This window comes from Vespa velutina, chromosome 11 (genome assembly GCF_912470025.1).
Source record: "Vespa velutina chromosome 11, iVesVel2.1, whole genome shotgun sequence".
Lineage (NCBI taxonomy): Eukaryota > Metazoa > Arthropoda > Insecta > Hymenoptera > Vespidae > Vespa > Vespa velutina.
Genome location: NC_062198.1, coordinates 2,914,277 through 2,941,859, shown reverse-complemented (window position 1 = coordinate 2,941,859; position 27,583 = coordinate 2,914,277). Strand labels below are relative to the sequence as shown.

Genomic DNA, 27,583 nt, shown 5'->3' with positions numbered 1-27,583 from the left:
CGAAAAATAAAAAAAAATATAGTAATTATATCAACTAATATACATGTACTTTCTAATCTAAAATAAATAACAATTTTGTCAATGCAAACAAAAATATATAAAAAATATTTGTATGAAATTCTATTCACAATAATAATCATTATAAACTGATTATTATAATATTAACTGTATTATAATAATCGTTATAAGCTAATTATTATGATAGTAGCTATATTATAATAATTATTATAAGCTAATTATTATAATGGCGATTGTTAAAGAGAAAGAAAAAAAAAAAAAGAAAAAAAAAAGAAAACAAAAAGAAAAAGAAAAAGAAGCAAAACGGGAGTTATGTCAATGAAATAAATATGTAAGCAGATTTTAACTTTGAACAGTTACAAATAATTTTTTTGCAACAATGCCAATAATGATAATAAGATTTTTATAAGAAACTATAATGCTTACCCATTAATTATTATAAGCTACTTATTATGACAATGGTTGCATAAAAGAAAAAAAAAAAAAAAAAAAAAGAAAAAAAGAAGAAAAAGAAAAAAAGATTATAAAGATCCATGTCGTCGATGGATATTTCCATATACCATTTCAACTATGAAGAGTAGAGTAACAAATTTTTTTTTTAATAAGATAAAAAGATATTTTTGTAAGCTTACTAAGAGAGAATTTCACGTGTAACTGTGAAGGAACGTATAATAAATAAAAAAAGAAAGAAAGGAAGGAAGGAAGAAAGGAAGAAAGCAAGAAAAAAAGAAAGGAAGGAAGGAAGGAAGAAAGGAGGATAAAAAGGACAAACAAACAAACAGGGAAATAGGGGGAGGGGGGGATGGGAAGAAAAAAAAAAAAAAGAAAAAGAAAGAAAAAATAAATGTTCTCGTTATGACAGGCTTTCAGTTTTTCTCTACATGCCTTCTAGCTCTCTGACATTTCCATCGTGCGAGAAGCGAAACGTTTATATGTTGGCTAGAGAAGAAAATTCTTTTCCGACATATATATGTATCCGGTTTATATATATATGCGTGTGTGTGTGTGTGTGTGTGTGTGTATGATCTCCTTCTCTTTCTATCTTTCTCTGATGGTCAGTCCGAGTATAGGGTCGATCCCGAAGCAACCCTCAGGCTACCAAATCACAATACCGAAGAGAAAGAAGTCTCCTTTCTCTGAGAATGTTACAGAGAAAGACAGAAAGAGAGAGAGAGAAAGAGAGAGAGAGAGAGAGAGAGAGAGAGAGAGAGAAGAGAAGAGAAGAGAGAGAGTAAGAGAAGTACATGTAAATCGTGCGAGTCTCACAGGTGCTTCATCATTACGTATGTATGTATATATTCTGTATCGTGGACGTCCAATAAAACTCGATCGTACTTTTCTATCACTATATCTTTATACTATATCTTTCGTTTTAAGATTTCTTTTTTCTTTTATCTATTTATCCAATTATAAACAAAACATAGCTACGAATTCCTTCTTTCTTTTTCTATCTTTCTATTTTCTTTTTTTTTTTTTTTATCTATCTTTCCATTATTTTATTATTGTATTAGTTTTACAAAATTATACTTGACTTTCCTTAAATTTCTAAACTACTGTGATTTATTGTTTAATTATTAATGTTTTAGGAGAAACAGATAGAGAGAGAGAGAAAGAGAGAGAGAGAGAGAGAGAGATATTAGTGTTAGTTATAACTATATTTATGTTATGTGGTTAAGACACTGTAAAGTAGTTTTATGCTAACTTTAATTATGTTATACTATACTGAAACGTAGTTATATACATTACCTTTAACTAACATAAGTTATAACTACATTACAGTGATATAATTATATTATACAGACTGACCATATGAAATATATTTATTATTTAATTATATTATGTTATATAAACATTATATATGATATAAATTATATAGTATATATATATATATATATATATATATATATATATATATAAAATCAAATTAAAATTCATTAAATTACAATTGATTTGTCTTCTTTAAGAAAATTATGAATCATTAACTTTTCTTTAACATCCCATAAAATAATTTATATATATATATAAAATAAAATAAAATAAAATAGAAAAAAAAGAAAAAATTACAAGCGCGCCTGCTCCCTCGTCTTTACGTGTATCTTCTCTTTGATCCTAATTAATTGTACTTGAATCTCCGTTGAGAGATCTCTAAAGCTATGCAGCACGGTCTTCTTACACTTCTTACAGGTGAACACGACACTCGAGAAATACTCGCTCGCCGCATGAATATTTACGTGAGTCGTGCATAAATAGCCGTGGAAAAAAATGGGTTAAACGGGACACGCCAGCCCCCTTCGTCCAGGGAGAGAAGAGAGAGAGAGAGAGAGAGAGAGAGAGAGAGAGAGAGAGAGAGAGACAGAGAGAGGGAAAGGGAGAGAGAGAGAGAGAGAGAGAGCCTGGACGACGCTCTACGAAAACCGGCCACAAATTTTCTGCGTCTCTTACGGCACATCCGCATTGCGCATAACTATCTTCCTCTCTCTCTCTCTCTCTCTCTCTCTGTCTCTCTCTCTCTCTCTTTCTCTCTCTTTATCTTTCTCTTTCTCTTTCTCTTTCTCTTTCTCTATCTCTCTCTCTTTCATTCATTCTTTCTTTCTTTCTTTCTTTCTTCCTTTATTCGTCGTTGACCTACGTACGTTACTATATATAAATATATATATATATATTATATGTACGTATATATGTACAACCAGATTGCACTTTTTTTTGATAACGTTCATAATTTACAAATGTCACTTGCAGAATACGAACGAGATCTTCTCGATATGTGACTGTAGTTTTAACTGTGAAACTGAAAATTTATTACTTTATATTGTATTTTCTTTTAACTTATGAGTTATATGTATTTTATGTAAAATAAATTTTCATATATAGACACTTGATAAATTTAATTTTCTCTTGTTGTAATAGTAATAAATGTTATTATTATTGAAAAATTAAATTCGAAAGGTCTAATACATATATATATATATGAATCATATTTTGGTGGTCTATAATTTAATATATATTATTGTTAATCAAAATCATAAAAATCTAATTACATATATTATATTTCAATGTATTCTCGAATCACTCCAATTTCATTTGTATAAGATAAGATTGATTTAACAAATATATTATAATATTTATATGGATTATATTAAAAATCATTTTACAATAATAATAATAATAATAACGTATACAAATAAATTTGTAAAACATTTAAATATTCTGAATGTAAATGGCGAATGAATTACCGAGTTACTATACGGACAAACAAAATTCGGTTTAACTCCGGTTACGAGAAGATTTCGTCGTGCATTTTCTTCGTTCGTTCGTTATTAAGAGAGGCAGAAACTTTGTAGTTCTCTCTCTCTCTCTCTCTTTCTCTCTCTCTCTCTCTCTCTGAGCTCGTTTCGAAAATTCAGAAGGAAAACGCTTCCTTCGAGAGATATGCAACTTTTTCTAACGAGTATCGAAGCAAACTTTCGATGTTAAACTTTATAAGTGTTTTATGCTTTGCTTATAGTCTATATACATTTCTTTAATAAAGATGAAATCTTCTAAGATGAGAGTGAACGGTGCGGGAAAGGGGGGAGGAAGAACGAACGGGTTAAAGAGGATGTAGTCCCCGCTGGGAGGGGTAAGAAAGGGGGAGGGGAGTGTAGTGAAGCAGGAATGAAGGTGGGAAGAAGATCTTCATCGATCAAGAATTCTATCTCTTTATCTTGTCGATCAATCATCGTTAACAGTAATTCATTTGGTTGTATCAAGTCACTATAGTGATCACAATAATGATTCATCGATCGATTGGTATAGATCTTAATCATTTCTATTTCTATCTCTTCCTTCCATGCAGCAACGATATCTCTGAATAAAAAAGGAAAGATGTATGTAATAATTTTCATATGATAATAATCGATTTATATAGGATATATTCTTATTGATCATGCGTATTGTAATATATTATATTTACTAGTTTTAATGTTAGTCTTATATATGTGTAATTATAATTATGTATATATTGTGATATATTATTATCATTATTATTTTAATTATAATATTTACATTCTCTGTAATATGTAAATTAATTATAATATGATCATAATAACACATATGTATAAGACTTATTATAGTAATAATTATATGTTATATATATATATATATATATATATATATATATATATATTATTTTTATATTAAATTTACACATATACACACGCGAGCGGGCGCGCGCGCACACACACACACACACACGCACATATATCATAAAATAAAATTTGTAAAATAATGAAAGACATACTTTGTATCTATTATATTCTTGTAAAGATTCTTGAGATTTCTTTAGCTCGTTTATGACATAATTCGTATCATCCGCTTCCATTTTAGAATTTTTGCTGTCGCCGTACGTGCACACGGTTACTAGGTTCTCATACTCGTCTTTGTCGCTTGTCAGGCATGTCTAAACATTAACGACGTATCATTAAGATACTTCTCTTTGTATTAAAAAAAAAAAAATAAGAATACTTTACTTTGGATTCGTCCGTACAATAACTTCCATTTTTATTACTAATGAATTTCTTTATATGGTGCCAACTAATTGCAATTGGATAAACTAAGAAGAATATAACATTTAAGAGAAACTCTGTTTTTCTGAAAAATAAAAAGAAACCAAAAGAATAATAAATTATTATTATTATTATTATTATTATTATTATTATTATTATTATTATTATTATTATAAGAAAAAAAAAATAGAAAATAATCATTATATACGTACACAGAATGAATTATTTTCAATCTTGCCAGTTGATATAACATTTGAAATATTTCGAATAAAATAATTTTTATTATATGATTACTGCTATAAAAATATTTTTTGTTTTTTGAATTATTGTGATTATGTAAAATAAAAAAATAAAAAAAGTAAATAAAAATAAAATAAAAAAGGAAAACATAAAATACATATATTGCATAGGGGGAAAAAAAAAAAAAGAAAAAATTAAAGAGATTGAATAATTATTTTCAAAAAGACAAAATTTCTATTTTCAACTGGTAAAATTAATTATTGTGATAATTTTATTATTGCAATAAACCTGCTGCAAATCCTGATTGATCTATTTCCTGTATCTGGATGAACTGGAAAACCTGATTCATCAGTAACAATACATCTGCATTTTAAATCATCTTCAAAATACTCGCTCATTTTTGTTGTTTTAAGCAAAGTATCCAATCCCCAACGACTAACTTCAGGAATGTAGATTCCTATGATCCACTTTGATATACCTATAACATTCCTTTATTCTTTTTTATAATTTCACGTTAAACGTTCATTCTTTTATTTTAATAGAACTGCGTATACTTTGAATAGATTTATAAATTATTTCTTTTCTTTTTCATTTTTTAAAATTATTTCAATTATTCATAACAATCTTAATCAATTGTGATATTACCATATAAAAAACAAAATTTCTATTATGAACTTAATGTAACGAATATAAATATATAAAAAAAAATATATATATATATATATTATTATATTGTGAATATGAATAAATAAAAGTGTATATACGAAAGTGTATATATAAGTGTATATATAAAAAATACTATCGATTTGTAAATATTTAAAATTCTCATTCTCTCACTCACTCTCTCTCTCTCTCTCTCTCATTTTTACAAAAAAAAAAAAATAAATAAAACTATTTTTCTTTCATATGATCAAAAACATTTTGAAACGTCAAATCGATCTCATTGACATGAGATCTATTATGTAATATTAATATTTTTATTATCCCTTGCGAGAATAAAAATTTTATAAAAATAAGGTGAAACGTTGAAAAAAAAAAAAAATAGAAAAAAAAAGAAAAAAGAAAAGAAAAAAATTATCTCTGATAGTAACAACAATGTGACAAAGAAATAAAAAAAAAAAAAAAAAAAAATATATATATATATATATATATAATTTTATACACAAGAAAAATGATTCATTTCATTTTCATTTAGTTTGATCTTATTCGTTTTCCCTTTCAATTCAATTTCTCACCCATGAAAAGGAGAAGTGCCAATATAGAGAGAAGTAAGAATATAACGTCGAAGAAACTTCCATCGAAGGAAGAAGATTTCATTGGGACGTTTGGTACAGGAGACTGAAATCCAGCTGCGTGATAATGCGTCGTTGACATCGGTCGACAGCCATCGGCTACGGCAACGCAAGCGCAGAGACAGTGCCAAACGCAAAAGCAACGATCCATTCTTCGTACTTTCATTCTTCTCGTAGCCACAGTTTTCCCAAGACGGTCTAACAGCTCCACTGAAAGAGAACATCCATGCTTATCTCTGACTATACTATACTCTATTGTATACCTTTTGTGTATGTATATATGTATGTATTTGTATAAGTATCAGATAAAAAAAGTGAGATAGAGAAAGAGGGAGAGAGAGAGAGAGAGAGAGAGAGAGAGAGAAAAATAATACATCAAAGATAGATATACGTGAGCAAAAATAAATCTGCATTAAGAATATTCATGCATATATTTTGATAACAAACAAACAAACAAAAAATAAAGAAAAAGAAAAAACGATGATAGAAAAGAGTAGATAGGAAAAAATACGAAATAAGAATAGATAGAAAAAATACGAAATATAATAATTGATTAAAAAAAAAAAAAAAAAAAAAAAATTGTAATCATTGTATGTTACATTGGTTTTCATTTTGTGTATGTTTCTTTTTTTTTTTTTTTTTTTTTTTATAGTAACCAATATCTGTATCGCTATTATTATTGTGCATATTATTTATATATTGCATATGTTTTCTATATTTGTAATAAATATATCTATGTCATTATTATCATCGTGGATATTTTTCATAATTGCAATAAATGTTTTCTCCTCTTTTTTTTATATATATATATAATTAATTTGAATATCTCGTGTACGAAATGTATGTATAAAAAAATATCAATATCATTGTACGAATCCTTTCGTCTTGCATATACTACAATGAAGTCGCTATTTTGATAATAATAATCGTTTAGAAATATTAGGATTAATAGAGAATGATAATCAATTATTATTACAAATTTAGCATTAAATATATAATATTTAGATCGTTTATAGTATGTAAAAACGAAACGTTTAACAGTATTTATTACAACATAAATGAAAGAATATTAATAACATTTCCATCTAAGTCTTTTCTTTTTTTTTTCTTTTTTCCTTTCTTTTCTTTTTTCTTTGCACTTTTTTATTACCGGTACATTCGAATTCATTGAAAGGAAGTTCGCCGTAGAGATCAAAGACTATTCTTCTATTTTGTCGTGGTAAAATTATCTGCACAAGGCCTTTCACGTTCGACCATGATGCAGGAAGTCCTTGAGGACAGTTAACGATTCTAGGACGATAAATCGACAGTGTTGATCCCACGTTCCGTATCACGATCATTACGATTGTGTGTATTAAAGATGTACTGTCCACGTATATATGAGTTATACGTCCAAATGGCCTAGAAAAATAAAAAATATTATTTATTTCGATACTATAAACGGTTCAGCCGGTAAAAATATTTAGAAGAAACAAATTGTATTAATTTTTCTTTTTTTTTTTTTTTTCTTTTTTTATTAGAAATATTTAAAATAAATAAAAGTGAAAAATTTATCTTTCAGTTATATCACTTTTTGTGTAATAAATTACTTCTGGCGAAATCGAAAACGAGAAAAACAAAAAAAAAAAAAAGAAAAGAATGTAATTGACATAAATGTGTAATTGTAAAATGTCAATTGTTTTGTAACACTGTTAAAAGCTCTATCAATTTATCGTATTTGTTGACTCGTCCATTTGTTGATTGGATTATTAAATTGGTTATTTAATATTGGTATTTTTTTAATTAGAAAATAATAAAAAAAAAAAAAAAAAAAAAAAAAAAAAAAAAAAAAGAAAAAAGGATTGATCTTTTTTATATTGACGTAAGATACATACATGAGTTTATCTTAAAACTTATTTATATTATTTTATGTGCATATATTATATAATAAATGTATAATCGAAACATATATTTATTATGTTGCTTATATTTATAAGAAATCATTAGCAGAACATTATCATTGACATATATATTTATAATATAATGAATACATAAAATAATATTATTATTATTATTATTATAAGATAATAAATGTATCTTCATTTTCAGATAATACATTTATTATATCTTTAAATCGTCAAACAATTACTAACGATAAAATTAATCCAACTTTAATTCACAAATATCTATCAGATAATAGATTAAAAATTTTAAGAGAATAAAACTTGTCATTACTTCTTGAAGTTTCTCAAACTTATTACTTTTTTCTTTTTCTTGTATTTATCGATATAATTATGTTCATAAATTTTAACATACATAATATATTATAACGTAATTATGTCGTAAGCTTATTTACGAAACAATAAAAATTATTAATTTCATTTATAACAAAGATCAAACGTATGTACGTACATAGTTACTAAAAATTTCAAAGACCAATCTAAATTTGAATCCACACGTAACAGTATTAATAAAAATCATTGTAAAAATTTCAAAATGAAAATCATTCATGACGATAATAATCGACGATTTCTCGTTGAATCGTCTGAAACTATGTAAAATTTCGAACTACCCGAGTGCTCTTGAAGTTCTCGCACATTTTTCGAAGGATTCTCTCAAAGGTTTGAAAAATAGACACGAAGAGGCCACAGGGTGCAACATACATGCATACACCCATCCATACACATAGACACATACACATACACATATACACATATATAAAGAAACGTTTCACGTGTATGATCCGTGAAACGATCGTGCACAGGTCGATCCTCTCGAACTCACCCTGCACTGGCGACGCTATTGTAGTCGTTCCTGACTTCAATGTCGATCGCAGACACGTGCGGGGAATGGTACTCCAGAGCAAGGAACTCGCCGCTTCCGCTTCCGCTCACGTTGTACTTGATGGCCTCTCTCGGCACAGACGCGAAATTGCTCAAGAAGTAACAACCAGCTCGCCCAGCTTCCCGTGCTTCCTGTCGACACACACATGATGTTAAGAGATCGAACGTATAAACCTTCTCTCCCTCTTTTTCTCTCCCTCTTTTTCTCTCTCATTCTCTCTTTATCTTTATCTCTCTTTTCTCATTTTCATTTGAAAAGTTAAGACCTTGCAGAACTGTTGTAATTTTATGTTAGAGTAGTTACAAGTTGAGTTTGTCTACATGTTTTTCTACTCTCTTTCTACAAAGTTTAACAATAAGAGTAGAAGTTTTTCTTCAAGAGAGGGAGAGTGAGAGAGAAAAAGAGAGAGTGGGTGGAGGGGGAGAAAAAGAGGAATATGGAGAGAGAGAGAGACAGAGAGAGAGAGAGAGAGAGAGAGAGAGAGAGAGAGAGAGAGAGAGAGAGAGAGAGAGGATTCAAGAACTGATTTGATGAAATGAGTAGCGATTGAAATGAAAAGAGTTGTAAAAGAAATCACTGTGTTTTTAAAATCTACCAGCAAAGTAGGATTTAATAATTTAACGTAGGATATATATAGGAGAGAGAAAGAGAGAGAGAGAGAGAGAGAGAGAGAGAGAGAGAGAGAAAATACAATAAAATAGAAAAGAATAATATAAAACTAAAATATTAATTTTTCTGAGGACTAATTTAATGTTAATAAGTATAGTATATAAATAATACGTATATAATGTATTATTATAGTTAAATGTATCTTGATATAGATATGTGTTATATATATATATATATATATATATATATATATATATATATATATATATATATATACATTAATTAAATTTTACATTATTAATAATTGTATATAATATTATATAGTATAATAATAATTATATTATATAATATAATTGAATACAGAATATAAATCACTTTCCAAGTATACTTAATCTTATAAATGACAAATTTTTTGGTAACTTATATCACATTATTCTCAAAAATAAATCACATTGTCTTTAGAATCTCTTAAAAAAAGTTGTGTGCTTATTACAAAAGAATATGACTGTTAAATAATTTAGTTTATAATGTAAAAGATAAATAGATGTATATGTAGTATGTAATAAAATGGAAAAAAAAATAATATATTAATAGGTATAATATAAAGAATATATGAATGATACTTCAATGTTTTATCTCATTTAAATAACAAAATGACAAGTTATAATTATGAATCTCGAAAACAAATTTAAATTATACCTCTATCGATTATGACTGCATAAATGATGATGTATTAATTCAAGCATTCGGTTGCTTAGTAAAATGTCAAATTACATGTGTTATGTAAATTATTCTTATATTCATTATGATTAACGTAACGCCAAATATATTTATCTTTCATTTTTAATATTTCTCATGAAAAGAAAGTATTCTCTTTCTCATTGATCTATTAGAGATCAAAAAGGATTATTTTATATAATAACGTATAAATATGATAAAGACGATATATGTAAATAAAAAAAAAAAAAAAAAAAAAAAAAAAAAAAAAAAAAAAAAAAAAAAAAATGTGTATGCCCTTGTATGTACCCTGTATATGTATGTGTGTGTATATGTGTGTGCGTATGCGTGTGTATATTTGAAAAATATAAAATATTGTCTATCGATAAACTTATCGAACATTTTTACGAGGATAAAGTAATTCAAGATAGGATTGGATTCGATCGGCATTTATCGATTCGAACCTCGACCGAATTCTTAGTTTCGTACTCGCTTCCGTTCGACGCTCAGGGAATATAAATTACTATAGCGAGGAAAGCTTACGCGTTTACTAGATTGCTATACCACGTCGTTATTATACGACGAGCGTGAATGCATACCCGTTTACGTATATGTATGTGTAATTATATGTATGCGTAAAGGTACATCCATATAAGTAGTACATAGTTATTATATGGATAAGAATAATTACATTATAGATACTTGCGTATTCATTTGCACACGATCGTTCCAAATTTAGCCGTTTGATATTCAAATGGTCAAGCCATTGGTATGCTCAAATCGAATGGAATATTACCCAACGTTTTACGTTTGATCAATATACTCGTCAAAGGACTAGTTTAATGAAAAATTTTAATATCCCAGAATGATATTTTGATTAAGGTAAGAGGTGATGTAATAATTTTGGAAAATTTTTAATACATACGCAATCTATAAAAGTTATTTAACAAAAAGAAAGAAGAGAAAAAAAAAACGATCTTTTATAGGATAATCTATGAGAATGATTTATATATGTATTTGAAAGATCATCATTATATTCTATATGTCTAATTATTTCAATTATAATATATTATAACTGTTATTACGTGGAATATTAATATTCTAATATTAATATATTTAATATTTCCACTCTAATTTAATCATACTGATATTCTCTAGGTAAAAAAAAAATATTATATATATATATATATATATATATATATATATACATAAATATATATACATAAGAGAATATTATTATTATAGAATAATTATTATAAAATATTATAAATATAATTATTACATAATTCTTATTATTATTTATATTGTTCTAATAATATTTATATATAAATATTATTTTATAAATAATATTAATACAAAATAAAAAGAGAATAGATCTAATATCGTTTAGATCGTTTAGATCAATACGTACCCTGTCATGTTTCCAATAAGATAAAGGTTGATTTTTCAAACAAGTTCCTTCAAGACGTCTACAACGATCCGGTTGTTCAACGAATGCTTTAAATCCCACGCCAACTTTGTCGCATTCGTTTCCATCCTTGCTGATTTCGCTCGCTCTTACAATCAGATATTCTTCAAATGCATCTAAAAATCGAATAAAACATTGATCTTATCGATTTTGATCATAATTTTGCGAATGAAACTACGTGAATTATTGATTGAAAGTTCATTGAAAACTTGCATACTCATGAACCTTTAGATTGGCCGATCTTGGAATCTTTTCCCGTAGAAATAGAAGATGGTATCAGCAATCGATCCTTTTTAACATCCAAAGTAGCAGGAAATTGTTTTGATACTTCTCTTGTTGCACGATAAGTTATGGCAAGAGTGTCGTCATTATTTCTGTAACGTCTTGCAAAATTATCTAATCTGAAAATTTGTTATTTTGTTATTAACAAAGTTATTTAAATATTTTAATATAATAAAATTAGAAAATATTAGAAGTAATAATAATAGAAATGGAAAGTGTACTAATAATCAATCTGTGACAACTAAATTAAAATGATTAAATTATATGAAAAATATATTTTTAACAAAATTATAATTATATATATATATATATATATATTAGTATATAAAATTTTAACTATTACAGTATACTTTCATATAAAAAATTTGTAAATATTATTATATAGAATTTGTAACTGCATTAATATATATTGTTTTATAAAATTTCAATTGTTATTAAATATATACAATTATATTAATAGAGATATTATCGCATAAAATAATTATATCGAATTATATTATTATTAATTAAAATTATTCTATAAAAATAAAATGGTGATGAGAGAAAATTTAAAAAAAAATTAAAAACATTAAAAATAAAAATATCATTTGAAGTCTCACCTAATCATTGAACGAGTTAAATCCTCCCATCGAGTAGTACCATCAGGTAAACTTCGTTTTTCATATAATTGAAGGGACACAGCTTGGTTTAATATCGGTTCATCCAAGCGATAAACAGAATACCTGGGAATATATCTGATCGATAAGAAGCATTCGGGTAGCTATGAAAGGAGAGCTTATCCGAAGTACATATCTTCAGACTAAACTTACCACAGATCACTGAAGCGAAGGCAGTGGGCAGATTCAGAGTATTTCGATTCGTCAATGTCCAACGACTGATCGCGATTCGAACAATCCCGTCCACCACGGACTTGTTTACCATCTGTTTTAGATTGCTTCTGTCCTACCAAAGTCGTTTTTGATCCTTTATACGTTTCTCCGTTCATTTTCAAGATCTTTGATTTGTCCATTCCAATATTTTCATGAATACTCAACAAATTCCTCTTTGCCAATTTCAAAACCTTCGATTTGTTTATTACCATTCGTTCATTTATTTTCGAAATACTCGACAAATTTTTTTTTATCAATCCCAATATCTCAAATCCATTATCATCTATCTCCATTTTTGTTCTTTTTATCTTCGGAACAATCAACGAATTTCTTTTTATTAATTTCAAGATCTCAGAATCATCGATTATCATTTTTCTTTTTATATTTGAAATACTCAATAAATTTCTTTTCGTCAATTTCCATTTAGTTTTGACCTCCGGTATGTCGAACATATTTTCCTGATTCTTCGCTTTCTTTCTCTTCTTTTTCTTCTTTTTTTTCTTCCTTCGTATATCAGTTAGTTTCTTTATGTCATCGTCATCATCCATCTTCTTTTTCTTACGTTTTTTTATCTTTCGTTTATGGAGATCTGGAAAATTATCTTTGTCGGTAGATTTGACACGACTAGTTTCTCTTCCTATTACTCTTCTCAAATTTGACGAATTTTCTTCTATCGATGCATCCGATTCAATCACATTTCTAAGAGATTTCGAATCATTTGAATCTCGTGTATCATGTTTTTTCTTCTTCGATACTAATTTAAACTCTTTGGGTGCTGAAAATACAAAAAATAAAAAAAGAAAAAAAAAAAAAAGAAAAGAATTTATTAATTATATTTATCTCTTTATCAATTTCCTTTATACAGGATGTTCAACGTTATCTAATTTAGGAAAAGAAAATCTAAATTTAAAAAAAAAAAAAATTTTTTAACGTTTGTATTTTTAAATGATTAATATTTTAAAACACGATTTTATTGTATCGTTATCAGCAATTTCAGATATCAAGATAAAGAAAGAATTTTTTTATATAAATTTTAACAAGAATTTTTTTCTAATATTCTATATGTTCGAACAAACTTTATGTTTATAATTTCAAACGTTTAATGTTTTTAAACATTTGCTCTTATTACGAGTAATTTAATAAAATTTTTTAATTACTATCAATAGACCCAGTATATTTTTTTATAATCCATAAATCATTTCAACAATATTGTTACCATGATTTTTCAAGAGCGATTCCAAATTAGCTTTGCCATTGGACTTGACACGATTCTTCTTTCTTTTCATTTCTCTTTTCACAATTGACGGAGTATCCATCGAAATTTTTGATTTTATTACTTGTCTGGGAAATTTCAAATCATTTGAATTTCGACCATTGATCTTTTTCTCCTTTCTTTTATCTTTTTCCAAAAAGATTTGTTTCTTGTTTAATATAAGTGCAGTATTCGTATCGGTATCGTTGGGTACTGAAAGGAATTAAAAAAAAAAAAAAAAAAAAAAAAAAGGTATCTATTAATTATTTTTATACTCTTTATAAATTCATTAAATATTTCAATTATTTCTCGTAAAATATACAAGGTGTCATCAATCTATTTAATCGATGTAGATTTAATAGCTCGTTCTAAATTTTCGAATGAACTTGATATTTATTATTTTAAACGATTAATATTTTTGAAATCGTTTGTCATTAACAATTTTGCATAATGATATATTACACCCAATATATTTTATTTATAATATATATCAATAATGTATATAACAATATTGTTACCATAGTTTTTCAATAGCAATTCAGGAAAATGTTGTGGTTGGTTTTGGCGAGGATAAAATAGAAAAGATTTGTCGTTATTCTCGTGACCTCTTAAAAGCGATCGTTTAACAGAACTTTTAGATGATCCGTAGTTCCGTTGCTGTTGTTCCTTCATATCCGAGTTGAAGGAAGTTTGATAATACGGTCCTTTAGAATTCGCCTTTATCGAGGAGAGTAATTTCGAGGTGGAATCCAGAAGAGTATTCCTCCTTGTTTTCTTTTCTTTTATAGCAGAAGATCTCAATTCGACGAGTGGAAAAGTTGAGTTTCCAAGAGTGCCATTCGCCGATGATAACAAAGCCGGTATTATTGATTTCCGTGTATCTGGACCAAGAGTGACGTCTTCATCGAGACGATTTTTTTCTTTTCTTTTTTTTCTTTTTTTTTTTTTTCATCTCTTTCCATTTTCAATTCCGATATTTTGTTATACATGATCTTAAAGAGTTCCTTATTTTTCTTTCTGCTTTGTTTTTTTATTTTTTATTATTTTTTTTTCTTATCCCTTATCTCTTTTCCATTTGTTAATATTTATCTTATATTTTTTTTTTTTTCGACAAACTTAACAATTAACAACTTTCGAATTTGTACTTTCAAACAGATATCTACTTTATCGACGAAATGAAAAAAAAAAAAAAAAAAAAAGAAGAAAAAAATATTGAATTTATTTCTTTCCTTTTTTATTTATTTATTTAATTATGTCACAAAAGTTTCGTCAATTTTATACTTCTTTAGTCATTATCATCAATAAGGAACTCTTCGTAATAATATCTACAAAAATTGCTTAATGATCATGATGTTAAAAAAAAAAAAAAAAAAAAAAAAAAAAAAAAAAAAAAAAAAAAAAAAAAAAAAAAAGAAAAAAGAAAAAAAGAGAAAAAGTTAAAACGAGAAAAATAGAAAAATGTACAAACTTTTCATTCCAAGTATTACCTTTATCCTCATCGATCTCGTTGCATTTAGTTTTAAAATCTGTTAAATTCGATTCGTAGAATGTATCATCATCTGGCACGATAACATGTTTGTAACGCATCTGAGAGGAGTCCCTGATCTGATTTTTCGATTTTGATGAGGCCATATTGCTCGACCGAAGGAATCCTTTTAACTTTTCAATAAAATTCGAAATTGCCAATGCATTTTTTTCACGTACTTTCAAAATTTCTTTTTTCAACATACTCGATGTTTGATTTACCTTCGTAATTATCGTTGTTGTAGTTGAACTAACTTCATTAACAGTTACTGGAACATTCGTAGAAATAGTCTCATTAGTTTTCATTTCTTTAAGAGTAACTTTCGTTCGGAAACAACTATCTCCCCCAATGGTGGTCGTCGGTGTTGTTGTTGTTGCTGCTGCTGTTGTTGCTGCTGTTGTTGTTGTTGTTGTTGCTGCTGCTGTTGTTATTGTTGTTGTTGCTGCTGCTGCTGCTGCTGTTGTTGTTGTTGCTGCTGCTGCTGCTGCTGTTGTTGTTGTTATTGTTGTTGCTGCTGCTGTTGTTGCTGTTGATGCTGATGCTGTTGTTGCTGCTGTTGTTGCTGTTGTTTTCATTGTTGTCGTTATTGTCGTCGTCGTTTTATTCAAATTCTTTTCAATCGTTCCGGTCGATTTAGTAATCTGTTTGACGAATGTATCAGGCATATCCGTTAGCAATACTTGAATTGGTGGTTGTTTGGACGATGATTCACATTCAGTGATCTTCGAAATTTTCGTAGTCTCGATCGAATATTCCTTTTGATCTTGCGATTTTTCAATCGATTCAGGCGTAGTAGTATCAACCATTACTGTGAATATTATTGAGGTTGTCAAATCGATATTAGATGTTGTTTTATTGTCATTACTACTGGTAGTTTTCAATACGTCAGAATTAGAAATATTAAGAAATGGTATATACAAATTCGAATCATAAGAATTACTATTTTTTAAATTATTAGAGGAATTATTTTTCAAGGACGACGACAACGATGGACAAGGTTTCTCCGGTATTATTCTAAAAAACGTGACATTGCCGTAAGCCAATTTCTCGTCGTATCTCGAATCATCTTCTTGATAATTTTCTGCCTCCTTTTTCTCTCTAGCCAAATTGATCTCTCTCGAAAGTTCAGGATTATCATCATCCGAATAATCCGAATAATAATTATCATTTTCTTCCTCGATCGATGATACGGAATTTTCATTGAAAATTGCATTTTTTGGATCAAATATAAAAAGTTTTTGATCAGGCTTACCCTGATCGTTAGGAAGTCTTTCGAGTTTATAACTGTCATCGTCAAAATTATTTTTTGATTCCAACGAAGAATATATATTGTTATTATTTGGCTCGTTAAATTTTTGATCGTTGTCGTTGTTTATTAAAAATTGATCCGTTCTATCGTTGTCCTTAGATAACACGTTAGATTCGATATTGAATGGTGAATCTTTTCGATCATTGATCTCATTCAAATTAGAATTTTGCTCATTGAAATAACTATCATTGTTTATCATATCTACGTCCGATTCGACGTCAGGTACAGCAACGAAAGCAATTGATATTGGACGTCCATTAATACCACCTTCAACGTGAATATTACCATTAACAGAAATATCAATGTCTTCATTTTTTTGATCATTAACATCGTATCCTATTTGTTTCGGATCGATCGAATCATTTTCCAAAGTTTCGAAAGACGATCTTGATTGTTTCGAACGAGATTGATCGTTGTATCTCAAATTATTTTCTGTTTGATATATTCGATTATTATTGTCGAACGAGGATATCTGATCTTCGTACTTTTGATTTTGATTTAAGGTTAATTCGTCGTTGGAATTTTCCGAATTAAAATCAAAATTCTTTCGTATTTTTCTAACGTCGTTTGATCTTTCAGGATTATAATTGAGATAATAATCGCGTTTCGAATAAATCGGAAGATCAATGACATTTTTCTTAACAACCTTTAACTCGTCATTGTAAATTTTATTTCTATTCAATTTAGAATGTGAATTGCTACGATTCGCTATCACCCTGGCCATATGTTTGATATATTTGTCAGCATTCATAATGCTTTTATGATCATTGGAACTCTCGTATAATTCATCGTTCATAGAAATTCTTTGTTTCAACGAGGTAACAGTATTTAGATCGATCATTTCATTTAAACGATCATCACGATCCTCCTTCTCCCTCCCTAGAGTGGTTTGTTGATAATTATAATCTTCGTATTCAAAACTTTGTGGTTCGTCATATTCTAAGGAATGTTTCATGCCACGTAAATTATTGTTCGAACGATCGATCGATAATAATCGTCTTATAGATCGTCCATGATCGTGCAAATATTTATCATCGATATCGTCGTAATCGTCTTTGTTGTCTTTGTCGTCGTTATCAAAATTATAATCATAGAATATAATATCTTTGGTACTTCTACGATCATTCTTAATATTTTTATTCAATAATTTATTATTGTCATATATTAAATTATTTCGACGAAGATCACGAATGATATTGTTTCGTTCATTTATAAATATTTTACTTTTATCGGCCGTTTGATAAATTAACGCCAAGTTTTTACCACCTGACGAATTTATCTTCTTTAAGGCGATCTTAGCATCGTCTAGATCGAGATAAGGGACAACATTTCTTCTTGGATTACCAACGGTCGTACTATTTAAACGAGAACGACTTATAATCAGATCAGAGATTTGCCTCGCTTTCCAGGCACTCGGTTGAACGTTTGTACGATATCTGGATTCTTGAGCTCTCTCCGTGGACTTCTCCACTCCATTTACCGGATTCAACGAGAAAGAGGATTTATTTGAAGGTATTACTTTGTTTAAGGGAAGTCTATTGTCTTTGAACTTCTCAACATTAGTATTTGAAAACTTTACTATTGGAATATTAACAATTACGATTTTTTTCCTAATATCATTTATACAATTCTTTTCGTTAATATCTTCGGAAACATTTGATTTCATCATTTTATCGTTGCTTTTGTTATTATTATTATTATTATTATTATTATTATTTTGAATTTCAATATTTTTTAATGTTTCATTAGGTAAATGTTTCGATTGGTCCGAAGCTTCCTCTTTCAAAACTTTCTTTATTCGATCAAATTTCTCTTCGATAGTTTTATCGATATTATTATCATGAGAATTTTCCTTCTTTAAAAATGGATTGTCCGTAGAATTGATATCTATAGCCGAATTGAAATATTTATCATCGACATGATCGAACGATTCATCTAAAAATATTTGAATCATATCTCGCGTATCGTTTTTAACATCAGACGTATTAAAAGGTATTTTTGTCAAATATTTGTCGTCGTTCATCAACGCGATAGATTTCTTCGATAGAAAATTATTTTTCTTTATATGAAAATTATTATCCTTTCGACAAATACCTATTCGTTTATCTTTCAATTTATTTCGATAAATTTTCTTAGATCTATCAAAACGCTTTGATGATCTTTTATATCTATCGATCAATATCGTAATATTACTATGTTTTTGTGCAAATATAAATAATTTATCATTATCCTTTATACTTCCTTCGTTGTTAGAACTATTATATTGTTTATTAACGATCGTTGGATTATCGTCAAAGTTATAATTTATCACGTTAATATTTTTATTCGGATTAATCGATATATCCTCGTCCGTTGTCAAGAGGCTCGTTAAAAGTGCAAACACGTAGTTTTCATAGGAATTAAACGAAGAGTTCGCAGACTTGTTAACGGTTGAGTTGGATGAAAGGACCGAGAGAACATTATTAGTCTTTGATTTGTTCGATATCGACGTCGACGTCGTTGTCGTAGTCATCGTCGTCGTAGTCATAGTCGTCGTCGTCGTTGTCGTCGTCGTCGTCGTCGTTTTCATTTTCGTTTTCGTCGTTTTAGCGATACTACTAATCGAAACATTCTCTGTAGTAAAGTACCCAGTGAATTTCATTTTCCTCGGAACTTCAATATCGCGCGATTGATCTTCATAAATCTTCTTGAAAGTTCGAAACGATCGTCTTGGAAACTGCTTCAATCTCGAAGAAGCAAGCAAACACGTAGACCTCCTGGAATTTGATTTCCCTTCATCTTCCTTTTTCTTTTTTCTCATTTCATCGTCATTTTTTCTTAAATCGAAACAATCCTTCGTCCCTTTACCATTTGTTCGCATATACATAGGATTTTCTATAGTCGAATGCATTGAGAATCCATTCGTTTTCATTTCGATGTTATTGTCAACGAATTCATTTCTTTTCGAATTTTTATATATATATCGTGTCAATTCTACATTTCTCGTACTACGATTCGTCCTTTTATCTTTTCTCATTTTCTTAAGAGCATCGTATGCCTTTTCCAATTCGGTCAGTTCGTCTATTAAATTTTTACGTTTGCTTTTGCCGATGTCGTCGATACGATCCTCGTAATTTTTCGAATTTAAACCATCCGAGACTATAATACGAGATTCGTCGACGATATTTTTCGAATTAATTGACGCTCTATTATAACTCTCATTTAAATTCCTTGATTCTCTTATCGCTTGATCTTTAATACTATCGATATACGGCTCGATTTTTCCTTTGCTTTGCATTTTTGGAGAAAATAAAATAGTTCTTATTAATGCCGATGTCGTGTCCTCGATATTCTCATTTTTAATCAGATCTGATTTTATTATTAAGTTATTCTTCGATCTATTTTTATCTTCGTTTCTTTCATAGATATCTACATTATCGACATTGATATTCGTATTATTTGCAATTATATTTCTATTATCGACATTAATATCTTTCTTACCGACGTTAATTTTTTCATTATCGATGTTGTTACCTTCATTATCGACACTCGATACATTATTACCGACATTATTCTGTTTCAATCGTCTACTGCTGTATATCAAATGACCTTCCTTCATTCTTTCCGTTCTATCGGTACGTGCAACAGCTGATAATTTGGAATCATTGAAGGATTGTTCGTATGCATTACGAAACGTCGTCGACCTGTTGCTCGATCTGTTTACACTCCTTTTGTCTTTCGTCTCTATCTTCGAAGAAAAATTTCCAACTGATTCGTTCAATTCTTTTCTCGTCTGACGCGATCCATTCGCTTTGGAATGGCACGAACAACAGAATCCCTATAATCGAGAAGATAGATCAAATTTTTCAGAATTTTATAACGAATTAAATTCAATTTGACAATTGAAAATTTTCTTATTTCGCGTTCAATATCTATCATTTTTTATTCCTTTTATATAATGGGTTATTTTTATGAAATTTTTAAATAAACAAATGATAAAATCAATTAAATACGTTTTCCATTTTTCAGGAATTTTTTTTTCTTTTTGTTAGTTTCTAATGGCAATAAAATATTATTATTATTATTATTACTATTATTATTACTATTATTATTATTATTATTATTATTATTGTATTGCACAGAGTGTCCTCATATATTTTTATGTTATTCTATAAAAAATGTATGTATCTTTATATTATTGCAATTAACATTAATCTTAATACTTTGGACACTAGAACTTTGTTGAACACTAGAAATATGAAATTTATAATTTGATAGTTTACTATTTTCAAAAGTATAACCAATAATACCGGTATTACAATTAATTATGTAATATTTAATTAATTAAATCATATTTATGGATTCTTACCTGACTAAAAGGAACAAGATTTCCATTTTCATATATAAGACCACATGTAGGATTTTCTATACCATCGTTACATCCCGTATAATTAACATGTTGATTGTTAATAATCTGCTCCTTTGCTTCGGCATTGACAACCTTTTATTGTATTAAAAAAAAAAAAAAAAAAAGAAAGAAAAAGAAAAAGAAAAAGAAAAAAAATAAGGAAAAAAGAAAGAAAAAAAATAAAGAAAAAAAGAAAATATAGATTCTCCATCGTTCGATTGTAAATTTAAAAATCACAAATTATCTTTACGATTTTATCGTAAAACGAAAAAATTTATATATTATCATTACGATCATATTCTATATTGAAAAATCATAAATAATCTTTCTTTCCTTTTCCTAAATTATCAACGAAATCGTTTACGTTATTGAAATAATTTTTATTAATTCGTTAAGATCAAATAACTAATTAATTTAATATAATTGAACAAAGTGTCTTTTAATTAACAAAAACCTATTATTATTATTATTATTATTATTATTATTATTATTATCCTTACCTTTTCAAATTTCAAGCCGTACAATTGTAATACCGACTCCTGGCGAACTTTAATAACATAAGGATTCTGCAAACGTGATTTCTGCATTGTAATCGGATCTAAAGCATGACTGACTACTATGTATTCTTCCTCTGTTCTAGTCTGACATAATTAAAAATTTTTTATCCTTTAATATATGAAAAGAATGAACGAACATCATCGTAATATTTTCTTGTATCAAATCAATACAATGTAAATTTTTATAAGTTACGCAAAACGATTTATTTATAATGAAAACAAAAAAACAAAAAAAAAAAACAAAAATAATATATATATATAAATATTCATCAATGATACAAATAAATAAATACCTTTCCAATGTTATTTAATTTCAACGTTATGATCAACTTTCGACGACAATTATTTATTTGTTCACGATCTGACGATGTCTCGAAATTCTCATAGAACGTTTCATTTTTATTAATATAATTCATTCCTGCACGTTCATTGAATCTAAATCGTAAATATATGGAAGATAAAAAAAGAAAAAGAATTTTTTTTTTTATTTCATTATACGAATCAAACATTCGTTATATATAATAATTATCTTACATTTCTTTGGATGGTTCAGAACAACGAACTAATATCGCTCTGATCTCGATCGACGGTTCTCGATCAATTGGAAATCTTCGTTGATATTGAATAGTTTGATCATAAAATTCACGCTTAGATACACGAAATTGACAATCAGGATTTTCGGATGGATGTAAATATGGGAATTGATGATCATCGATCGACGATCCATACGTAGAAAATTGTAACAACGTAGTGTATGGACTTAATAAATTAACGATCACCTATATTATATAAAAATAATAAATTTGAAATGATGAATTTAATATGACGTTAATAAATATTAAAAATATATCGTATCCATTATATGTACGTTAAACATAAAATGGAATAATTCTTTTTTCTTCCTTTATTTCTTTTTAAATATATAAATAATATATTTAATATATCTATTAATAAATCTTACCTGTGTCATTATCCAGATAATCCTAAACGAGCATTGAATTGGCCTAGGTGGCATTGTAAAATATCAGGTGGTACGTTTCGATCGATTATCGAATTCATTTCCAAAATGAAACGTTAACTCGACAGATCTGTCGAGATTTATTATTATCAATCAAAGAAATATTAAACATATGAGTGTTCGTTCCGTTAGAAATATCTTTGAGTTATAAGAGGTTATGACGAATTATCCAAATTTATTTTTATACTTGCAAATGTTCACTATTGTTGTTCAAAAAATATCCAGTATATATTATATATATATAAAAAAAAGTGATTTTTTTCTTTCTTTTTTTTTTCTTTTTTCTTTTATTTTTTTTTTTTTTTTTAACGAAGAAAATTATCCCAAGATATGAATCTTGATTATCGTTCTTTTTACTTTTCTTTTTTTTTTCTATTTTTCCCCACAGAAAAAAACTCGCTTTCGTCTCGGACAGTTCGTCGTGATAGATATTCTTTTGGGAATCTCGTTTCGATAATCGAAATCAATATCGTTATAGATTTTAATCGAATGTTTCTAATATTCGTAATTAGACGGTGCGTCAATTTCACTCAGGGTGTTTTTTTTTTTTTTTTAAACTAAACGGCGCCAAATTTGAAATAACATAGTTCAAATATCTTTATAACATATTATCTTTCATATATATATATGATCTTTTTTAACTGCATTTATATTCAAATAATTGTTTATATCATTGATTATTATTTTAACAAATAAATTAATTACATTATTTGTTATAACGAATAAGCTAATTATTTTATTCCCTTTTCTTTTTTTTTTCGTTTTTTAAATAAGAAAAAAAAAATATTGACCGATATAAGAATTAATTAATCATATTATATTGATATTAAGTAACCTCTAATCATTCAATTAAACTTGCAGTTCAAATAATAAAATGAAATATTTTTACATTTATATTATATATGAAAAAAAAAAAAAAAAGAAAAAAAAAAAGTCATCGTACGTCAATGATGTATTGAATGATATTTTGAGAAAAGCACTAATATATAAATCATATTTATTTGCATCATGAGTTTTATCAGCCATTTATCTTTACAACGGTGTTTCAGTAATGCGAAAACATGCTTACGATTTGAAGGTTATGTTTGAAGTGTGGGCCGAATCCCGTGCACGAAAACGAGTTCTACGTATGTTTAAAGACGATCGAAATACTAATGTGTCTCCTATTTATATATATATATATATATATATATATATATATATATATATATATATAATTTTTTTTTGTTCTTTTTAATTGATTTTATTTCTTTTTTTCTTTTTTTCTTTTTTGAAATTCATTCCTGAACTCGTCGCACGACGATCGGACCGTCGAATTTGTTTAATAAGGAATGCTTAAGAATATCACAGATCGCGATTCTTGCGTCAAAGCGCCAAAAAGTCGCAAAGACACGATTATTTCAAGATAATATACGAGCTTCGCTTCTTTTTCATTTCTAATTTAAATTCTGGCAGAAAAAATTATCGAAGGAATATTCTCTCTCTCTCTCTCTCTCTCTCTCTCGCTCTCTCTCTCTTTCTCTTTCTCTCGCACTCTCTTTCTCGAAAGATAAATTTTTATTTACCTACCCACACGATTTAAATGAATCTTTTATTATTATATCAGCAATCGCATAATCTAATGAGCCAAGAACATAAAAGCAAGATCAATTTCACAATAGCTATAATGATTGATTGATTGATTGATTATTTATGGACGTAGAGGTACACAATCTTTCAAATAATCAATTAAGTATTTTAATAATATGACGTGTAATATCTTATTATTGAATTCTAAATATTTTTTTTTCTTCTTTTTTTACTTAAGAAAGTGTACGACTTATTTATTTGGTTTTTATCTATGCACCAAGTGCTCAAGAAATATTATTGTTAAGAAGCCTAATCCTGTTTTTTTCCCCTCTTAATATACATATTTTATATATATATATATATATATATATATATATATATATATATATATATTCTTTTGAGATAGAGAGTTTTAATAAAGATTCTAATTATTCTATAGATTTTATTGCTAGATACGTGTAAATAAGCATGTATAAAAGATAATAGATAAAAAATGAATTAATTGTCCATGTATTATAGAAGATACTTTTGATAATTTCAGTATTGATGATTTTCTTTGAAAAAAAAAAAAAAAAAAAAAAAAAAAAAAAAATTCCATATGTTTTCTTCGAAGGATTCAAATAATTTTATACCTTTCTATATTGTAGATTCATAATAATCGAACGAATATTTTATCATTAGATAACTTCAATAGTTTTTTCATTTTCTTTCAAATTATTTCAAAATGATTTAATCGCTTTTTTTTTTTTTTTTTTTTTTTTTTTTTTTTTTTTTTTTTTTTTTTTTTTTTTTTTTTTTTTTTTTTTTTTTTTTTTTTTTTTTTTTTGTAAGATTGTGCACCTCTAAGTTCATTATCATGAGATATCATAAAATGTTTACAACTATCATAAAATGTTTTCTTAACTATAATAAATATATAAATCAAGAAGTAAATATTTTAATGCTTTACACAGTACGTATTATTTACACAATTGATCGTGGACTAATGAAAACGAAGACAATCGGTGCTGGAAAAGAATTAAATTACTTATAATTCCCTTATAATATATAATACCTAACAGATCTATGGTTTTCAAATCTATGATTAAACATGAAATAATTATATCTGAGGATAACTTGTCGACGGCATTAATGATATACGATCACTTTTAATATCTCTCAAGAATTCATTTGTAGCAATTGCTTTTGCGCAAACGAAAATCCATGACTCATTACATGTCAATGTTTTCCAAACTATTAGAATATAATTATAATGGATCATTGATTATATCAAATTATTAATAAATATAATAAATTTTTTAATTCCAAATAAAATTTCAACGAGATTATCTGACTATAAATTATATTTTATTAAATATAATCTTTTTAAAATAAATCTTTTTGTATATATAATATAATTTTTATATAATAATTATCATTATATTTTAAAGTAAAATATTATTCTTACGGTATTATAATTATATGTTTGGAAAACATTGTCTTACGTAACTATTTTCTCAATTATACTAAATATGGCTTAGATTATTTTCTAATTGAATTTGTTGATTCCCAATTAGAATGATCATTCCTTCATACCTACAAAAATGCAATCTGAACAAACAAATTAGCTTCTAAATTTTTTCATCTTTTCTTGCGCGTTAACAATATATATATACATACACACTTTACTTTTTGTACATACATACTTTCATCTCCTTCCTCTTTCTTTCTCTCTTTCTCTTTTTCACATTTTTTTATTTCATACATCTCTTATCATCATTAAATTTTATTGCTTTCACTATTATAACCTAAAATCCTAAAGCGCCTTAAATAGAGAAATAACATCGATGGCATTTTAAAACAGCCTTTAATACGACAAAAAACGTATTGCCGTTCGTTACATACTAAATAAGCTTATCGATCCCATCGTATCGATCGTTCCATCGATCTTTGAGAATTTCATCAAAGAATTATTCTCTTTTATGCTTATCGGCTGAAACAATAAAAAAAAAAATATATATATATATATATAATATTTGTCAAATTATAATTCCATTTAAAGGTGTTAGATATTAAATTCATATAAGAAGAAAGTACAATATTTTAGCGGGAAATTTAAAAATAAGAATATTCGATGTTGGAACACAATTGAAATACGATTATAATACGTATGATACTCGAAATTGATTTTAAATAATTAAAAAGCATCATTATTATTATTATCATCACTTTTATCAATTAATTGTTTAATGTTACATAATGGAAACAATACTCACCCTGAATCGATGGATTTCAACGAAGGAACAATTTTTGACGATTCCCAAAAGTATCAAAAAAAAAAGACACTACGTTTCGTCAAAAAAAAAAAAAAAAAAAAAGCTTTTCTCCTCAAAAGGTTTTGTTTTCTTATCTTTTTTTTTGTCTTGTGATTCGTTTCTTTTCTTTTTTCTTTTTTTTTTTTTTTTTTTTTAAATTCTTATACCAAACGACGTGTCTCTCTCTCTCGAAAAAAAAAGGCGCGCTTCGTTGAGCCGAGTCCATACAGCTGACATAATCTCATAATTATCATGGTGTCCGACCGTTCTCATTGCCCTATTGTCACCAAGTAGTGCATTTACTCACAGGATTCATTTTAGATCCAATCGGACAGCGAAATGCTTCCGCAAATGCTTGTGAGTTCATCATTATACCATTGACCCTGAAAATAATATTATAAAATAAATTAATATTATAATAAAATAAATTAATATTAATGAAATAATAAATTTAATTAATCAAATAATTAACGAGTTATTTTCTTTTTTTTCCTTTTTTTTCTTTTTCTTTTCATTTCTTTTTCTCTTTTTTTTTTTTTTTTTTTTTTTAAATCATAACATTAGATTATATTATAGAATATTAGATCAGTATAGAATAATTTATCAGATTGAAATCTGTAATATTCTACATTTAAATAAATAAATAAATAAAAAAACACTGTATTCGATATATTTTATTGATAATTCTGTCTGAAAAAAAAAAGAAAAAGAGAAAAGAAAAATAGAAAGTACCTTTCAGGTTGAGGAGTATGATAATCAAGTTCAACAGAGAGGATATAGGCCTCGGCAGTCATGTTAGAACAATAAGTC

At 27.2% G+C, this 27,583-nt stretch overlaps 4 protein-coding genes across 7 annotated transcripts in view; all 4 read right to left on the bottom strand.

Annotated features, from left to right (window-relative positions):
* Positions 1–3,237: 3,237 nt before the first annotated feature.
* On the bottom strand, positions 3,238–16,109 carry LOC124952953. Its single transcript, XM_047503640.1, has 15 exons — positions 15,861–16,109; positions 15,602–15,773; positions 14,633–14,995; positions 14,079–14,327; positions 12,803–13,637; positions 12,593–12,715; positions 11,937–12,112; positions 11,655–11,827; positions 8,858–9,048; positions 7,245–7,495; positions 6,038–6,304; positions 5,091–5,280; positions 4,527–4,647; positions 4,298–4,456; positions 3,238–3,864 (listed from the first exon to the last, which is right to left on the bottom strand). The coding sequence occupies exons 1-15, from the start codon at positions 15,942–15,944 to the stop codon at positions 3,817–3,819; spliced, it is 3,402 nt and encodes a 1,133-aa protein (XP_047359596.1). The 5' UTR covers positions 15,945–16,109; the 3' UTR covers positions 3,238–3,816.
* A 163-nt stretch (positions 16,110–16,272) lies between these two features.
* LOC124953099 (putative uncharacterized protein DDB_G0282133) lies at positions 16,273–22,308 on the bottom strand. The gene is made up of 11 exons (XM_047504009.1): positions 22,223–22,308; positions 22,030–22,045; positions 21,836–21,976; positions 21,297–21,428; positions 20,492–20,765; positions 19,813–20,296; positions 19,043–19,311; positions 18,173–18,526; positions 17,053–18,010; positions 16,352–16,506; positions 16,273–16,280 (listed from the first exon to the last, which is right to left on the bottom strand). The coding sequence occupies exons 1-11, from the start codon at positions 22,306–22,308 to the stop codon at positions 16,273–16,275; spliced, it is 2,877 nt and encodes a 958-aa protein (XP_047359965.1).
* LOC124952954 lies at positions 21,873–23,571 on the bottom strand. The gene is made up of 3 exons (XM_047503641.1): positions 22,854–23,571; positions 22,186–22,671; positions 21,873–21,976 (listed from the first exon to the last, which is right to left on the bottom strand). The coding sequence occupies exons 1-2, from the start codon at positions 22,905–22,907 to the stop codon at positions 22,423–22,425; spliced, it is 303 nt and encodes a 100-aa protein (XP_047359597.1). The 5' UTR covers positions 22,908–23,571; the 3' UTR covers positions 21,873–21,976; positions 22,186–22,422.
* A 1,823-nt stretch (positions 23,572–25,394) lies between these two features.
* LOC124952832 (neprilysin) overlaps positions 25,395–27,583 on the bottom strand; it is a 94,099-nt gene continuing 91,910 nt past the window's right edge. For all 4 annotated transcript variants that reach the window (XM_047503310.1, XM_047503309.1, XM_047503311.1 and 1 more), the window contains 3 exons: positions 27,506–27,582; positions 26,735–27,156; positions 25,395–26,451 (listed from right to left, as the gene is read on the bottom strand). In XM_047503310.1, the coding sequence (XP_047359266.1) occupies positions 27,057–27,156; positions 27,506–27,582 (177 nt within the window). In that variant the 3' untranslated portion in view covers positions 25,395–26,451; positions 26,735–27,056. The remainder of the gene's footprint in view (positions 26,452–26,734; positions 27,157–27,505; position 27,583) is intronic.

Bases quoted from the DNA above. Each gene is read 5' to 3' on its own strand.
- LOC124952953 (XM_047503640.1), bottom strand. From the start codon at position 15,944: ATGAAAACTAATGAGACTATTTCTACGAATGTTCCAGTAACTGTTAAT. The intron at 15,774-15,860 runs GTAAATCAAACA...TTTATTGAAAAG, and splicing joins CAACAACGATAATTACGAAG to TTAAAAGGATTCCTTCGGTC. The intron at 14,328-14,632 runs GTAACAATATTG...AATTCCTTTCAG, and splicing joins ATTGCTATTGAAAAACTATG to TACCCAACGATACCGATACG.
- LOC124953099 (XM_047504009.1), bottom strand. From the start codon at position 22,308: ATGAATTATATTAATAAAAATGAAACGTTCTATGAGAATTTCGAGACA. The intron at 21,429-21,835 runs GTAAGGATAATA...ATACAATAAAAG, and splicing joins ACGGCTTGAAATTTGAAAAG to GTTGTCAATGCCGAAGCAAA. The intron at 18,527-19,042 runs GTATTTGTCGAA...ATATTCCAATAG, and splicing joins ATTGAAAGATAAACGAATAG to TAAAGTTTTCAAATACTAAT.
- LOC124952954 (XM_047503641.1), bottom strand. From the start codon at position 22,907: ATGCCACCTAGGCCAATTCAATGCTCGTTTAGGATTATCTGGATAATG. The intron at 22,672-22,853 runs GTAAGATTTATT...TATATAATATAG, and splicing joins TTATCTGGATAATGACACAG to GTGATCGTTAATTTATTAAG.